Source organism: Zootoca vivipara, chromosome 1, assembly GCF_965207765.1.
Source record: "Zootoca vivipara chromosome 1, rZooViv2.hap1.1, whole genome shotgun sequence".
NCBI classification, from domain to species: Eukaryota; Metazoa; Chordata; class Lepidosauria; order Squamata; family Lacertidae; genus Zootoca; species Zootoca vivipara.
Genome location: NC_142582.1, coordinates 62,546,858 through 62,565,411, shown reverse-complemented (window position 1 = coordinate 62,565,411; position 18,554 = coordinate 62,546,858). Strand labels below are relative to the sequence as shown.

Here is an 18,554-nt window from a genome sequence, read left to right as displayed (position 1 = left end):
CAGCTCTGCTTATAATATAAATACAGGCAACACTATAATTTGGGCTCTACATATGTGTACATTACTAAAAATAATTATATGGTTGGAGCAGTGAGATGAAAATAAATGAGAACATTTATTGGAAGGTTATCCCTCCAGCACTGAGGTATGAATAAGTGGATAACAGCCAAATCTCCTTAAGATGTAATCTCAACCCTTCTCAGGGTCTCAGCAAGTTGGATCAGCAGCCACAGAGGACAGAGACAGGCTCAGAAAGAGCACCAGAGCACCGGGCAGCCCAATCCTGTGCATCTTTATTCAGAAGAAAGTCCCACCAAGTTCAGTGGAGATTAAGGACTGCAGAGGAGTGAAGCTTAAAAAAAGCAGTGGTGGTGCTCATACAATTTAATTGTAAAAATTGCGGGATGTGACATAGGATTAGACCCAGTTTCTTATTCAATTATATAGATGGCTTGCTGAAAAAAAAGAACACACAAGTCCTTGTTTCGTAGGTGTTGACAGCAGCAAAAATACTATACACAAGTAAATGGAGATTACAGGTTATGGCAACTCTAAATGAATGGATTGATAAAATCTGGGAACCCATGTTAATGGCAAGGTTGACGCATTAGATGAGGACAAAATAACCCATTCAGTTTAATGTGCACAGGATCAGATTGAGAAGGGAAGATACAGGTCTGAGATAACAGCTGGAGCCAGAAAATTTGCTCACATTTGGCTTACAAACCCAAATTCTTTTTAGTTCAGTCTTTCAAATGTAATCTCTTCAAACAATGGCAGAGTATCTTTGGGGGGGGGGATTGGCGCCCACTTATTCAATATTGTAAGAAAAACATTCCATGCTATAACTGGCAATTTAAAGGGTGTTTTGTGTTGTATTGAATTGCGAGAATTTCTCCTTTATTTAAGAAGTGACGTAATGGTATTTTAGTGATAAAAGCACAGAGATATTGAGTTTAAGATATTGAAGTATATGTAAGTGGTACAAGAGCTGTCTGCCTAGTGGGGTGAAGCTTCAGGAATAGTTTGCTGTCAGGGGTGTCACTGTCGCAGTGAGGCAGGGCTTACGTGAGAGTCCTGGCAGAGCCAATCCAAGCAGCCCTGACCTCACCCCTCCCACTAAGCAGCAAAGGGCTACTGACTTAGCTCCACCCCACTGGGCAAGTCACTTCTGAAGTGGTATGCAGCATCTCTAATAGTAAAAGGGTATGCTTGTGTAATTAAAAGTTACAATAATGAGTTTTAAATATAGACACAAACTGGGGCATTATGTTGATGGTGTGTTTAACTCCTGTGCTAAGGATTTCCCCAGGTCCTTTTCAACACAAAATGCTACACCTGTTGAAATTCTCTCTTCTGCACAAGTATTAAAGCAGTAAGAGCCCTGGCCTCATTTTAATCTGGCCACCTGCTAATGGCCTATGATGCTGAAGGCCAGGAGGACATGGTATGGTGGGGCAGAGGCTGACTTCCAAGCAGAGGAGTCACTGCTGTTTACGTGGAGTGGGAAGATCAAGAGGGTGGCTAGGTCAGTGTGGTGTAAACATACCAGCAGAGTCAATCCAGTGCTCCTGACAGTGTGTTTGCACCACACCACCCTTATCTCTGCCCCACCACTCCATCTGTTACAGGTGGGGGCTAAAAAAACAAACCCCAAATAATTTTTGCAGCAGAGATTCTGGTGGTAGCCCAATAGACTCTTAAACTTACCACAGGCTGGCTGCCACCAGGTATAAACCAACCTAGCTCATGAGTTATACTGGAGTATGCAACACTAAGCATTATATAATTTGCAACTAAAGGAATACATTTTTTTTTGCTGAGACAGAAATACAAAACATGCCAATAATCCCTGAGCAACAATCATATCTGACTGGAGATCTTACTTTTTTTATAAAAAAATCTCACAGCACTCACCTGAAGGAAGTCCGGAAAGTACTTTGATTAAAAAAACATCCATTACTCCTGGAAGTTTCATTAGGCGAACAGTTTCTTTAAAACTAAATACACTAGTGGATTGGGACACACCTAGAAAAATTTAAAAAGTAGGTTAAAGTCTGGGAAACCAGGTGGGCACCAGAAAGCAAGGAAGTCATATGTTATCTGAGCACAACAGTTTCTTTCTTTAGGAAGAAGAGTTTGGATTTGATTTGATACCCCGCTTTATCACTACCTGAAGGAGTCTCAAAGCAGCTAACATTCTCCTTTCCCTTCCTCCTCCACAACAAACACTCTGTGAGGTGAGTGGGGCTGAGAGACTTCAGAGAAGTGTGACTAGCCCAAGGTCACCCAGCAGCTGCATGTGGAGGAGCGGAGACAAGAACCCGGTTCCCCAGATTATGAGTCTACCGCTCTTAACCACTACACCACACAGGCTGCAGAGTGGAAGGAAAGGAGATGGAAAAGTTGCTCATGTTTGGCTTGCAAAGCTAAATCCTTTTTCGCTTACCGTAGTCTTTAAAGCGTAATCGGTCGTGCCAAAAGGTCAGAAATGGTAATCACTCACCCTGGCGTGGAGCATCTCCTTTCAACTGCGGCTTTGTCTGTGCAGGGAAAAAAACGAGGACTGTCAAAGCACATGCGAGGCATCCCGTTAGTGCAACGTAGCAAGGAAAGTAAACGCTGTCAATGGAAAACAAACAAACAAAAAGGTAAAAGTAACTATTATGAATGCCAAAGCCATTCATTCCCTCAAAATCTTGTATGCATAACATTCCATTATTTAAATTTTACATAATATCCTCTTAATTCAGCAGCACATATAGGCATTTAAATAGTCTTCCAAACCCTGCCTTCCAAGATGAAGGGCACTTTGAGATCATTTCATCGTTTTACATGATTCACAAAGCAGTCTGAATCCTTCCTGCACCCCACAAGGGGGTGGGAGGTTGGAGTGGGCAAAGGTGTCCTTCCAGCCAGCCCTGCTGGCCTGTGCCAACCTACCAGCAGCTGCCACTGTATGGAGCTCCCTCTTGCACCTGCAGCCACTTCCGGAAATCCAGGAAGGCTGGGTCTGTAGCAGGAGGGCTACAGATGCAGCATTGGCCCTGCTATACCGCAGAGCCCCATCAGGTTGTGGGGCAGGAATGGGGAGTTAGGGTTGCTCCCTCAGGCTACAGCTCTTCACCTGTTCGTCTGGCAAAAGTCCCATTGAACTCTATGGGACATAATTCTGAGCGGATATGTACAGGGTTTCTCTGTAGGCGACCAATACTTGTATCAAACATGCACCTGACTTCCTCGTAATGGGCAGTGGTGTTGCCGATGAAAACTTCAGGAAAGAAGCAAACACATTTTTCATTTTATGTTATCCCAGTCAGGACAAAGCAAACTATGAAATGGCAAACAAGAATTATAAAGAGGAAGAAGGGAATGGAGTCGACGGGGCTTGATAGAGGCCCTGCTGCTGAAACTTAAACAAGAGGCCATGGGAAACCAGTCTCCTTTGTGGTGGCCTCATGTCATATATACCAAATCATCTCTCTATTGAAAAATAATTGTGTTCTCTTCTGTATTCACTGAGGTTTATTACTATTCTCCTTCAAATGCAGATTAAAACTGTATAAAATACAAAGGGCTGAGTAAGGCTGTGGGCACAATGATTGCCCACGTCTTACAGGCAATGTTTCTGTTAGTGTAACTGTGCATGGCAAGTTAGGGAACCCTTTTTTCAGTAGTGGGACGTGGTCCCTGATGTGTGTGGGAGTGGGATAATCTCTTGGGGGTCACATGCTGGCAGGGAGGCAGAGTCCATGGTGGGCAAGGCACTCTCTCATTCTGTTACTACCCGTTTCTCTGTCGGCCCCCCAGTTTCCTCTCAATTTCTCCTCTCCTTGCCATCCACATGAAATTGGGAGGAGGGCTGGTTCCCACCCCTTCTGCAAGGGAATTTGCCTTGGAGGTGAGAGGCAAAGTGCGGCACATTATTCACATGTATTTGCATTGCAGTTCACCATATCCTTTAGGAGATTTTTAGGAGACTCAGATGTTTTCTCAAAACAGATGGAGGAGCTGTGGAATAGCAGTAAGATGCATCATGGTGCCATTTATCGCTAAAACTCAAAAGCAAGAGTCAAGTTTCTCAGTATGTGCAACTGAAGAGCTTCAAAGGGCAAAATATACAAAAGCACTGCTGGAGATAGGAATTTGAACAGTCCACAGCAAATTTCTGATTATTTGAGAACAAGATCAGACTCCTGAAAACCACCTCAAGCAAACAGAGATATTTCAACAAATTGCAATCTTCTTGGGTGGCGTCAGCCAAAGCAATTGTTAACTTAAACCACAAAATTAATCCATTTACTCAGTGTCAACACTTTAAGACCTGAACAGATTTTTATCAGCTTCAGTAGCTGTTTCTGCTTGCAGGATCCAAAATTGCATGGGTGGGGTAAGGTAAAAGGACCCCTGACCATTAGGTCCAGTCGTGACCGACTCTGGGGTTGCGGCGCTCATCTCACGTTATTGGCCGAGGGAGCCAGCGTACAGCTTCCAGGTCATGTGGCCAGCATGACAAAGCCGCTTCTGGCGAACCAGAGCAGCGCATGGAAACGCCGTTTACCTTCCCGCCGGAGCAGTACCTATTTATCAACTTGCACTTTGACATGCTTTCGAACTGCTAGGTTGGCAGGAGCTGTGACCGAGCAACGGGAGCTCACCCCATCGCAGGGATTCGAACCGCCAACCTTCCGATCAGCAAGCCCTAGGCTCTGTGGTTTAACCCACAGCGCCACCTACATCCCCCACAGCACCACCTGTGGGGTGGGGTAGTCAACTACAATTCAAGGTTTTCATTTTCATCTATATATATTGCAGATTTTATCCCTGGGATTTCATAGAGCTGTCAATCTGAAATTATAGGGTGAGCACAACCACCCGTATCACTGAAAGGCACTGAAAGGCTTTAAACTACCAAACTCTCAAGCAGGGATACTGCGTCCCATTTTGCCGCTTCAAGCAGGGTCGGCTCTAGGGGTAGTCTGGGTGGCACGGGGCGCCAGGGCGCCGGCCTGGTAGGGGGGTGCTGTGCTGCGCAGCCGTGTGGAACCCGTGCTGCACGCTGTGCCCACCCATCAGCCGCAGCAAGAAACGGAGCAGGGCGGGGGCGCTGGAGTGATCTCCGCACCACGGTGCCCGGGTGCCTGACGTGCTTGAGACGGCCCTGGCTTCAAGCTAACCAGGAAGTGCCACCTTGCCTTGCTGCCACTCTCCCACCACCACATACTTGCTCCTGCCACTGCCTGCTCAGCTGCCACTGCACTCCTTGCTGCAACTGCCGGTGGTGGAGAACCAGCATCACCATTGGTGCCTATTCCAAGCAAGATGATGCTGATTTGGTGTGAGGCCCGGTCTTGCCCAATATTGGTGGCAAAGCAAGCAGGGCAACCTCATGGCTGGGCCAGCTTTCCTCTGAAGGATCACACATAGGCTGCAATGCTGAAAAGGTCTTCCAGGCCAACCCAGGTCTTCATGAGGGCCATTCTTCATTCCTTATCAAGCACAAGCAGATGGAGCAAGGGGAACTACATGACACTGGAACCAGATAACCCTGGGGTGGCTGGTTCCTGGTCGGGTCAGGAATCAGTCCCTCTTCACAGAATACTCTAGGAGCTATAAGCATGCTTAACAGTTTCTGGAATTCTTTGGGAGGGAAGCCATGACTGTTTAACATGGTTTCATAGTGCTTTAAATATATGGTGTGAATGTGGCCTAGGAGAGACTAAAATTCCCTGTGGAACAGCAAAACAAACAAACAAACAAACCAGCCAAATTACTTTATTGGGTTATTCCCTTTTTCTGAATTTCTTTTGGGTATTTAGTAGGAGTTGGCGGGCGAGTTCCTGTCTGCACTGAAGCTTCTAACATTCCATCCACTTGATAACAAAGACAAAAGTGGTCTCATGTTGACACATATTTTGCTGTGTATATTCAGGGAAAGTTAATATTGACAGCTTCTCAGAGCTTCCCAAGTCACCTGGACCAGCTTTCATACCACTGGCAGATTCCATTCTCTGTCAGCTGTGCAGGGAAACCAACCATGATAACAGATTACTGTGTTTGCAGTCTTGTGATGATTTTTCTAGGGATTATGTAGGTAAAGATAGAAAAGCTTTAAGAGCAACAGAAGTGATTAGAGACATACCAGGGACTCGCCTTATTTCTGAAAACTTGGCACGCCACACAGCCTCATGGTCCTCTTCCCATATGTGTGTGCATGGCACACAGAGACTGTGGTCTATTCATGATGGTATTGGGACAGTCACATGCTATTCTGCTTTCAATGCTGTTGGTTCCTTCAAAAGTATTGGGGCAGTCACACTGCTTCATTTCCAATCTCTGCATATATTGTACCTTCCTGTTGAAATCCTGTAACTTCTTATACCACAAATGTACTGGGTTTGTGCCTTTTTTGTCCTACTTCTGATGCGCTATAGCCCCTCTGGACGTCTGAGAGAGATTGAATATTTTGATTCTGGTGGTTTACTCTAGGCAAGAGGGTTTGCAGCTTGAGAGACAGTGATGCCTGTCTCTCTCTATGCCATAGGTCTCTCAAATTTCCTCTACAATTTCCAGAGTTCCTTAGTTCCTGTTGGCATTTTCTATGTAAAGGTGGAAGAAGGTATCAGGGTGTGGAGATCAACTGGGGGACCACCACCCTAATAAACAGGGACCCTGAGATCCCAGGGACAACATGGGGCAGTGTTTCTGTTGGGATATACAGGCCCCAGAAATATATGTTGACTAAACGAGGGATAGCCTTAAGGGCTCAGGATAGATATCTATGCAAGTCTCCTCAGATGTAAGCCCTACAGAGTTCAAGGGGGTATCCTCCCAGGTAATTGTAGCCTTGGTAGCGAGATGTTCTGGACTACACCTCCCATAAACTCCAGCCACTTGTCAATAGGCAGGGGTGGTGGGAGCTGCACAGTTCAAAACATCTGGAGTATCCCTGGTGCATAAGACTGCTGCCTAAGCTTGCCAAACTTCTAAAACTGCAGGAGGAGTCACCCCGTTTCTGCCTCTAACAACAGGCCTCATCCCACTTGAGTCTAGACCTGCAGCCTGCCTCCCCAATGACCTGTTAATCTGCTGGAATGCTGTGTTTTTAGGGGCATTGTCTGCTTATGGCTAAATGTCTTCCTGTTTATGTATCCCTTGGGTGAGATCCTGCCTCATAATACAGACGGACATCTTTGAAGCCCTCTCAAAGGATAAACTGTGTTGTCTGAGTCACAAGTATACGTAAAACTGAACATGGTGTGTAAAGGCTTCAACCAAGGAAAGGGTTGACTGGAGTGGAAGTACACTCACACTTGAAGGAGGCACGTACAATTCCACTGTCTGCCATAAACATTTATACTGCAGAATTGGTTTTGCACTCTGCCAGCTATTCATGGTTTACCACCTGTCAGGGACAACACTATTTAATGTTTCCTTGGTGAATCTCAAACCAACCCAAACACAGAAATGGTAACTGCATTTGTACAGTAATCACTGTAGAGAGATAAAACGAAAACTGTCGCTGGATGGAATGTGCTTATTTTCCAAGCAATATCAAAGCCACATCTACAAACATTTTCAAATGTTTATGGATCTTAAACAGTACATCTTAAAATAGAAAATAGAAAACTGAGTTTTCTAGGAATTGCAGACAGGACAACAATGGCGTCATTTGAAGCATGACTAGCACCATCATTTTGGGGTTTAGACACCAGTTGAAGACCCATATATTTAATTTGACAAAGGTGCACAGGAAATGGATACGTGTCTGGCTCATATTGTTTTAAGTTAAACTGTTGGACTGAACGTTTGTGTTTTCAATGTTTTGGTGACTGTGTGGCAAAGCCATCCTCAGATCACAAACAATGACAGGTGGTTCAGAACTTGAATAAATAAAATAAAATAAAATTTGAAAAACTGTTAGATGAGGTTAGCTGCTTATTCCTGCTTCCTATTCTCAATGCAAATCAAATTGAATACTTCCCATATATCCATGGAAGTCCCCCCCCCCCTTGCTGTCTTCCTGGCCCTTCCAACCTACTTTTTCCCAATCAGCTCCCCAAATCACCATTGTCTTTTTCCTGGCTCTTTCTCATGCATCCATCACACATAAGAAGAGTCCTGCTGCATCAGGCAAAATGGGACCAATCTAGTCCAGCATCCTGTTTTCACAGCGGCCAACTAGATGCTTATGGGAAGCCCTGAGTGCGACATCACTCTCTCCACCAGTGATTCCCATCAGCTGGCACATACTGATATGACACTTCTCAATATACTTTAAGTCTTGGGTTCCCCATTTGTGTTGGATGGGATTACTATTATCCTATAGGAACATGATGACAGTAAGAGTCTACACATGTGGTGAATGTGCCCACGACTGCCTTATCAGCTAAATGAAGGCTGCACCAATTCTTAGATGAGAGGGATCTTACCACCCTCATGAAAATCTTTGTAACTTTGTGGACTGAGTATTCCACATTCCACATACTGCAACATGGTCCACTCTATGCAGGACTCCACTTGAAGTTAATTCAGAAGCTTCAGCTGGTGCAATATGTTGGACCTGTTGAAATTAATAGACCTAACTTAGTCACATTCATTAATTTCACTGGGTCTACCCTGAGTCAAACTTAGTTGAATGCCACCCAATTTTTTTATTGTTGGACAGTTCCTGTTGGTCCTATCCATATTCGTGAAACAGGACTTATTTCTCCCTTTAACAAATCTGAACCATTCTTTGCTTGTTTCCATTTCCTCCTTCAATAAGGTCACAGCTGAGATCTAAGAACGTACAAACTGAATTTCAATGATTCATGCCTACTTCAAAACCAAGCAACATAAAGCCTCCATTCATGGCAAATTCAGCTACTTTCAAGTACCGCTTTTGACTAACTACATGAGAGCTGTAGGTGCATGTGGCTCGAAGCTCAGTGTTGCTCCATCTAATCAAAAGAAACATAGATTGCTGAACAACATAGCAATGAATCGTTGCATGTTTCACAAGCACAAAGTTAACAGGATACCCTTGGGCTGTTACAAGACATCTTTTGTCAGCCAGCTACAAATCTCAGACTTTTGTCTCCTTCACTGGCTATGTTTCAAACACCACAGTCACATACCATGGGTAGAACACACCAAAGGTAGAAATTCCTTAGCACCCTACAGGTATAGGTAGGCATAGCCAACATTCCAGATTGGTCATCAGGTACAAAGGAAGCTGTCCTATACCATGGTCACTGGCCTACCTGGCTCAATATTATCTGTACTGCCTGGAAGAAGCTCTCCAAGGTTTCAGACAGAGACCTTTCCCAGCCTTGCTTGGAAATACCTGAGACTGAACAAGGGACCTTTTGCATGCAAACCACGTGCCCTGCTATTGAGCAACATTCTCTGTTGTTGAAGTCCCATTCAGCAAGCATCATCCTATACAAAAGCCTAAAGAAACAGTCATCTTGTCCAATTGACATACAACAAAACCCTTCCCTTCCCATGCCTCCACCATCTGCTATAAATTCCCATGGGAGCCAAATCACAAGCCTGGGTGGAATTGTCAAAATAGGTGTGGTGATGCTATCAATGCAACAGTCAGATTTTTCTATCGTTGCTACACCTTGCAGCAGGAAATCCTGCTTAGGGGGGTGTTCTGCTTCAAGATACTAATGAATTAAGAGGCCAAGGCCTAAGTGCTTTGAGACATTACATAAGTAAAAGCAGCCTGTGTGAACTCAGGAAGGGCTGACTACGTCAAACTTAGCCAGCAATGAAGTAGCGAGCCCTTTTCCAGAGAGGAAACTAAGACAATGGGAAGCTGTCTAGCTAAATGCTCTCTTCAGTAAAATCAGCCCAAGCATAACACATCCCCTATTAAATGAATGAAATATTTTTGGCATGCTTTCCCAAGGCAATGGGGAGCAGCATGACGTTGCCAGCCAATTTCACTGCGGGAACTGAGAGCAGCAATTTTCTAAAAAAACTCCGGTTTAATTACAGGAAGAGAAGCAGATCAGTTACGCTTGACCACAATGTGGGAGGATTTGCACATTTCATCCATAACAGCTCAGTATCATTAAATCTGAAGTGTCAATTACTTTCATATGGTCTGAGCAGGAAAAATGCAGAGTTCAAAAATATCTTTGTTGATGTAAACCAGGTTGCCTACTTTCCCCTGGCAGGTGGACCTTGGGACTCTTCTTTTTAAAAATGCAATAACACAATTTTTTGTTGGCAGTATTTAATGGATTTTTTTATCCAGCTGGCTGAAAAACAGGCTTTGCTTCAAGTGTGTCACGGTCTTAAGATGGTGATTCAGGAAGTTCTTTGCAGCCCACTTAGGTTAAGTGTGTCCTCAAATGAGCTCTATTACCAATTCTCCTATGCAATCCTGGTCTAGTTGTGGACTTCGAAACACTTGAAAATGCAGAGATGGGAACCCTTATTCCATGCCTTCACTACTCAGTAAAGTAGGAAAAATTCATTCTTGGGGAATTTTGAGTTGGCAAAACACAACAAACTTTTTCTGGAGGAGTCATTTCAATTTTTAATAATAATAATAATAATAATAATAATAATAATAATAATTTTAAAAAATATTTATACCCCACCCATCTGGCTGGGTTTCCCCAGCCACTCCAAGTGGCTTCCAACAAAATATTACAAATACATTAAAACATCAGTCATTAAAAACTTCCCTAAACAAGGCTGCCTTCAGATGTCTTCTAAACATCAGATACCGGTAGTTGTTTATTTCTTTGACATCTGATAGGAGGGCGTTCCACAGGATGGGCGCCACTACCGAGAAGGCTCTCTGCCTGGTTCCCTGTAACTTCGCTTCTCGCAGTGAGTGAGCCGCCAGAAGGCCTTTGGCGCTGGACCTCAGTGTCTGGATTGAACGATGGGGGTGGAGACGCCCCTTCAAGTATACTGGGCCGAGGCCATTTAGGGCTTTAAAGGTCAGTATTACATTGATCTAGATAATGTGGTTTCTGGGACAAAGTTCCTTGGCTCTAATGCCTCATAGCCATAGTATTATATTTATTGATGTTTGTAACATACCCTGAAGTCCACAGATGCTACAGAAATATAGCAGCTAAAGATATATCACACCTACCTAAATGATTCCCCTGCTCTGTTTGCAATCAGATGTTATCAGCTTCACAGTAAGTACAGTTCTGCAGGGGAGATAACATACAAAGAATCCTGCTGGATCAGATTGAAGACCTGTCTCCTATCTCCCACAGTGGCCAAACTGATGCCTTAGGGGGAAGCCTAGAAACAGGCCGTTCCACACTGCAGTTTCTACAAATGAAGCATAATCAGGGGTGTGGGAAGTATGGGAAATACCCTCTGAAAAAGTTGGTGTGCTTTCTGAAAAGGACACCCCCAAAGTGCATGTGAGAAGCCAGCTATATGTACTAAAGAGCTTGAGCTGGTCCTGTGCTAGAACCTATCAGCCACATGGACCACTTTGATCTAGAATGCTCAACACTGTAGATCCAGAACCCCGAGTGAGTGACTCCATCAGAAGAAAGAGAACTTGAGATTCAGTTCACAGGCACCGTAGTCATTTGCATACTTCGTGGGGTGAAAAAACAGCCAGAAACCAATCACAACATGCAGAACTTTCACATAATCTAATGTGAACACAAATACAACACTTTTCAATGGAGACAGTAGCAGTCAGCTGAGAATAATCAAGTCCTTGCTTGTACTTCTTGTATGGTCCCTTGACATATCTTCATCCAAGCAAGCGATGTTATTTGTTAAGCAGATATATTTCTTGAAACAGTAGTTCTCGAAGCTGGCAGCATGAATCACGTCATTTAAACCGGGCAGAAGCCGAAGCCTTTAATTAAGGCTTATAAGGTCTGCCTGAACAGACAGGCCCTTTTGTTACAGTCATTAGGAGGAATCTTCTGTTACTATTTTTACAGCACCTCCAATTGGTTGCTTCCTCTAATGCTGCACATACTACAGTTGCCTTATGTCAAGGAAATCAAAGCAATACAAAACTTGTGTGCAGTTATCGTGTTACATCTGAGATGAGGAACCTCTGGCCTTCCAAATGTTTCTGGACCACAATATCCATCACCTCTGGCCATTGGCCATATTGGATGGGGCTGATGGGAGTTGAAGCCTCAAACATCAGGAGGTTTACAATTTTCCTAGTTTTATATGGCTTACAAACTGCATCCAAGGAGGCTTGCCTAGTTATCAGGCAGAAAAAGGGTGAGAAGCTCAGCTCAATATGTAGGATTGCTGAAGGGTTTTGTCATTGCTTTAAAGGCTGCCTGTGCAAGCTAGATGGGCACAAAGAGTGGTAAATCTAGCGGGAAAATTCTCTTCACCATTGGCAGGATGAAATAGGCAACTGACTTAAGCTGCAATCCTTAACACACTTACACGGGAATAAGCACCATTGAATTAAACAGGACTTACATCTGAGGAGACAAGGTTAGAATTGCACTGTTAGGCCACCTTCAAACTGATTTGAATAACATTGTTTGAACACGGATTAAAAACCTAGCACTGGAAATGCAGAGAGTGCACAATAAATGGGAGCGTGAACAAAAAAGATGACCTTTTTATTGAGCATTCATCCTGATATGCTCACACAAAGCTTAGAGTTACAGGTAGGTCTGCCGTAGTTGAAACAAAATTAAAAAAAAATCCTTCCAGTAGCACCTTAGAGACCAACTAAGTTTGTCATTGGTATGAGCTTTCATGTTAGACTAAGTCTGGTCTTTACTGAGCACTCAATCTGATTTATTAGTGGGAAAGTTATATGACGGACCCCACATCATGATTCCGATGCCTTTCCATTCATCATTCACTCATCCCATGCTTTTCAGCACATTCCCCTGTCACTCTCCTAACAGTCTGGTTTGATTGTTTGTTTGTTTAATATAATGAATTTGTTGCTCCAGGGCTATAGAGCACTTAGATTCACTTTATTTGTGCAAACCTAAATTTCTGGTACATTCTTGAACCCCATGTGTAAAATAGTGACATTCTGGAGGCACCCTTCAAACCAGCACACTGCTAATTTTGTGGCTCTTTTGGTTTCCACAGGGTGGCAAAGTAGGTTGCCTTGTTCTAGGGGCAATCCACTCTCTCAGGATGATGAAGAAAGGAACAGATTGTCTCTGTGACAGGGAATGGTTTCCAGCAGTCATTGCTGACATAGGATCCCCTATCCCACTAAAAATTCCTGTCATTGTTGGGTCTTGGTGGAGAGGGGGGCCTATCAGCGACAGATTCCTCTCCAAACAAATCAGGCCAGGGCTGAATAAAGCAAGCCTGGGCATGTCCAGCTTCCTTTTTGCTGTCAGCCTAAATTGCACAGCAACAGGACAATCACATCCTCATTCCTCTCCATCTGAGATAAAGTTCAGAGTCAATGAAAGCCTTATGCCAAATGGCAATTACATTTGAAATGGTTCCAAATGATAAAGTGGGGAAGAAATGTGAATGAGGCGCACAGCTATTCATTACTCATGTCATCTATTTATTTGGGATTTATTTGATAAAAGGTGTCCTTAATTATGAGGTATATCTACCCCACAGCTCTCCATTAGTTTTACAATACTGGCTGCATATTATGCACTATGCATTTAAAGTACATTTCCCCCCCTCAAAGAATCCTGGGAAATGTAGTTTAACCCTCAGAGCAACAAATCCCAGGGCACTTAACAAATTGCCAGTTCCCAGGATTCTTGGGTAGGGGGCTGTTATTTAAATATGATTTAAATGTACAGTGTGTATGCAGCCTGTAGCTTCTTCTAAAAGTCATATTATCAGGGCACCTTTTCAGCTTTCAGTGTCAGCAATGAAAGATTCTAGAAGTCTTTAAAGGTCTCACTGTCCCTGTGGTCACCTAAAGGCCTTCCTCTCCTAGAAGGTCTGGTATTAACGAATAATTCAACCCACAGGGAGTCAACCTACCCCTAAGAAAAGTGCTGGCAATGTCCTTGATTCAAATAAAGTTCAACGTAACAAACCCACCTCTTATTCTTTTCGTATTACAACAGGGTCTGTATCTTCTGTTTAGAATAGGGTCTCAGGAGAAAGACCTGCTGTTTCTAATGCCAATCGGATACCGGTACTTCAACAGGTACAATGTTTACCATGGTGGCGCTGTGGTTAAACCACTGAGCCTAGGGCTTGCTGATCAGAAGGTCGGCGGTTCGAATCCCTGTGACGGGGTGAGCTCCCGTTGCTTGGTCCCAGCTCCTGCCAACCTAGCAGTTCGAAAGCACGTCAAAATGCAAGTAGATAAATAGGAACCGCTACAGCGGGAAGGTAAACGGTGTTTCCATGTGCTGCTCTGGTTCGACAGAAGCGGCTTTGTCATGCTGGCCACATGACCTGGAAGCTATACGCCGGCTCCCTCGGCTAATAATGCGAGATGAGCGCGCAACCCCAGAGTCGGTCACGACTGGACCTAATGGTCAGGGGTCCCTTTACCTTTACCTTTAATAAGTTTTTATGATACATTTTTACGAGAGGTCTTCTTCATATGTTTTGTTCTTCTGAGGCCACATGCACACTTTACATTTAAAGCACTCTTACACCACTTGAACAGCCATGACTTCCCACAAAGAATCTTGGGAACTTTAGTTTGTTATGGGTGCTGGGGAATTGTAACCATGTGTAAGGGGTTTCCTAACAACTCTCAGCACCTTTAACAAATGCATGGTGTGGCTGTGTGACTCAAGTCCTAGTCCTATAAAGGGGAAGGTTACTTGCCCTTGCCCTTCCCCACTTAGCTCATCAGGCAGGACATGCAGCTTCTGCATCACAGTGGGCCCCAGGAATGAAATAAACTGCATCATTTCCTGCTCTGCAATGAACCCATGAACTCTGACGTGAAATTTCCGGGGAAATGGGACAGCTGTCCCTGCCTGTGGTCAACGGAATAACAGTTTGGCAGTTGCCGGAACATATTGTCTGTATGAAACATTCGTCCTACGTTCTTTGGGGCTTTGTTTTGCTTTCGCGATGCCATAGAAATCCTCTTGTTCATTGGCAGCTAGGCCATGTCCGTGTAGATCAAAGAGCTGCTAGTCATGAACATCGGAGAGAGAATATTCCGGAACGAGTCGGGGATGTGAAAGGCTTTTCTTCTGTGCCCTTCCATGGGGCTGGCATTTGCATCACTGAGCAGTGACATAAGGAACAGGGCAAACAAAAAAACCTTTATATTCCTAAATCTCTCAAGGCTGGTTCTTTTGCATATCTATAAGAGTCAGCTGCTGGAGGAGGAAGTCGAAATGCCATTTATTAGCTTTCACTTTTAAAAATACCAACAGCTAAGGCACATCAAAGCATGATGCACAATCTAGGTGGCGGCTAATTTACAGGGATTTTAGCTTCATTTTGAGTTGATCTTATGCGGGTGGCGCTGTGGGTTAAACCACTGAGCCTAGGGCTTGCCGATCAGAAGGTCGGCGGTTCGAATCCCTGCAACGGGGTGAGCTCCCGTTGCTCGGTCCCACCTAGCAGTTCGAAAGCATGTCAAGGTGCAAGTAGATAAATAGGTACCGCTAGAGCGGGAAGGTAAACAGTGTTTCCGTGTGCTGCTCTGGTTCGCCAGAAGCGGCTTTGTCATTCTGGCCACATGACCTGGAAGCTGTACGCCGGCTCCATTCACCCTCCGGGACTTCCAGAAACGTAAGGTCCCTACAATGGGGGTGGGGACCTTCAGGGTGCAATATCGAGGGCGAAAGCAACAATTGGACTTGCTGGTAGTTAAGGGCCCCTACGTTAGCTTACTGGGACTGGCATGGTTTGGACCTCTGGGGCTAGCCGTTACCGGGGTGAACCGCACTAGCTTACAAGTGGACGTGGACGCCATATGCAAAGAGTTTCCAGGGGTTTTCGATGGGGCATTGGGACGATATACAGGACCCCCCATTGCCCTACAGCTAGACCCCGCTGTACGACCCATCAGGCACAAGGCCCGCCGGGTCCCGTTCGCCCTGAAACCCCGCATAGACGAGGAATTGGACCGGCTCGTGGAGCAAGGAGTGCTGGAGCCGGTGCCCAACGCCCCCTGGGAAACTCCAATTGTCACACCCGTCAAGCCTAACGGTTCGGTCCGCATCTGTGCAGACTACAAATGCACCATAAACAAGGCTCTCACGGCTCATGCATACCCAGTGCCAGTGGTCAGCCATGTCCTCGCCACCCTGGCTGGGTCAAAAATCTTTGGCAAACTGGACTTGGCCCAAGCGTATCAACAGTTGCCTGTGGACGAAGCCACAGCAGAGGCTCAGACGATTGTGACGCACAGAGGGGCATTCAGAGTAAAGCGGCTGCAATTTGGCGTTAGCGTGGCACCAGGCATATTCCAGAATCTAATGGACTCTCTCCTTAAAGGGATTCCTGGCGTCACCCCCTTCTTCGATGATGTACTGATCGCCGGGCCCACACCAGAGGAATTTGAGGACCGCCTCCGCTCCGTCCTGCACCGTTTCCAGACGGCGGGCCTCAAGGTGAAGCGGGAAAAGTGTTTACTGGGAGTGCCGCAGGTGGACTTTCTGGGATTTAAGGTGGACGCAGAAGGGGTCCATCCAACCGGTGACAAGGTACGGGCCATTTGTGAGGCCCCAGCGCCCAAGAGCAAGCCCGAACTTCAGTCATTCTTGGGACTATTGAACTTTTACCATGCCTTCCTTCCCCATAAGGCAGCGGTAGCGGAGCCCCTACACAGACTCCTAGATAAAAGGGCCCCTTGGGTGTGGGGCCAGCGACAAAGGGCCGCATTCCAGGCAGTCAAGGACTTGCTCGTCTCGAACTCGGTCTTGGCACACTTCGACGAGAGGCTGCCAGTGGTGCTGGCATGCGACGCCTCTCCCTATGGCATCGGCGCTGTCCTGGGACACCAACTCCCGGATGGAAGAGAGGTGCCGGTGGCATACTTCTCCCAGACGCTTGCTGCAGCCGAACGAAACTACTCACAGATTGACAAGGAGGGTCTGGCAATCGTGAAGGGCGTAAAAAAATTCCATGATTTCTTGTACGGGCGGCCCTTTACCATAGTGACTGACCACAAGCCGTTGCTTGGCCTGTTTGCCCCCGAGAAGCAGACCCCCCAAGTGTTGTCTCCACGTGTCCTCAGGTGGTCAATTTTCCTTGCCGGCTACCAGTATGCACTAATCCACCGCCCTGGGAAGGCGATGGGCCACGCAGACGCACTCAGCAGGCTACCACTACCAGAAACAGGCCCCGACCCAGCGCCTGCGCAAGAGGTTATGACCCTGGAGCTGCTTCCCGACCGACCCATTCAGGCACAAGAAGTTGCGCACCATTCCACAAAAGATAGGGTCATCTCCCGGGTCCTGGACTGGGTGTGGCGAGGATGGCCCAGCAGCAGCCCCGGGCCAGAATTCGCTGGCTACACAAACCGCAAACATGAACTGTCGGCCCACAAGGGGTGCCTGTTATGGGGAAGCAGGGTTGTTGTTCCCCAGCCCCTCCGCAAAAGGGTCCTCACAGCCCTACACGAGACACACCCAGGGGTAGTGAGGATGAAGGCCCTTGCCAGGAGTTATGTGTGGTGGCCGGGGATTGACAGAGAGATAGAGGCCTGGGTCCAACACTGCCAGACCTGCCAAGAATCCCGCCCGGATCCCCCAAGGGCCCCAGTCCAGCCCTGGGAGTCCGCCCGACATCCATGGTCACGCTTGCACGTGGACTTCGCTGGCCCCTTCCAGGGAAAAACATTCTTCATAGTGGTGGATTCCTACACCAAATGGCTGGAGGTCGCACTGGTACTGTCCACTTCTACGGCGGCAGCCATCCGGGTACTACGTAAGCTGTTTGCAACCCACGGGCTCCCTGGCACCCTCGTCTCGGACAATGGAACCGCATTCACGTCAGAGGAGTTCCAGACCTTCACAGCGCAGAACGCCATCCGCCACATCCGCTCAGCACCATTCCACCCTGCCACCAATGGCCAAGCGGAGCGCCTGGTGCGGACCACCAAGGACAGCCTCCGCCGCATAACACAAGGGGACTGGGAATACCGCCTTGCCGCATTTCTTCTAGCACAGCACAGCACCCCAAGCACAACGACGGGCCGGAGCCCAGCTGAACTACTCATGGGCCGGCGCCTTGCAACTAGACTGGACCGACTTCACCCCGACAGAGCTCAGGATGAGGTAGTGGTGGGGAAAGGCAGGAACCCCTGGACATTTGTGGCCCAGGACCCAGTGTATGCGAAGAATTTTGGGGCAGGCCCAGCATGGGTACCCGCCACAGTCACCAAGGTGACCGGTCCCGTGTCGTACGAGGTACTAACGGAAGGGGGGCAATGTTGGCGCCGCCACTGCGACCAGCTACGGCGACGATTCCCAGGAGGAACCCGGGAGGAGAGCGGGACAGAGGGGTCCCAAGGGGACAGCAGGGCAGTGAGGCCTGTAGAGCGAGAGGGGTGGGCAGGGGAAGCAGAAGCAGTAGGCACAGAGGGGCGCCCCGAGGCTGGAAGGACACCGGAACCAGAGTCACAACCTAGTGGTTCAGTGGCGCCAGACCAGACAGCCCCGGCACAGCCA

General features: G+C 46.6%; 1 protein-coding gene across 4 annotated transcripts in view; it reads right to left on the bottom strand.

Moving 5' to 3' along the window:
* The window catches only part of SLC67A1 (solute carrier family 67 member 1), a 101,848-nt gene that overhangs the window by 36,213 nt on the left and 47,081 nt on the right, over positions 1-18,554 (bottom strand). For all 4 annotated transcript variants that reach the window (XM_088666429.1, XM_060276191.2, XM_088666425.1 and 1 more), the window contains exons 6-7: positions 2,507-2,622; positions 1,918-2,028 (exon numbers count right to left, since the gene is read on the bottom strand). In XM_088666429.1, the coding sequence (XP_088522555.1) occupies positions 1,918-2,028; positions 2,507-2,622 (227 nt within the window). The remainder of the gene's footprint in view (positions 1-1,917; positions 2,029-2,506; positions 2,623-18,554) is intronic.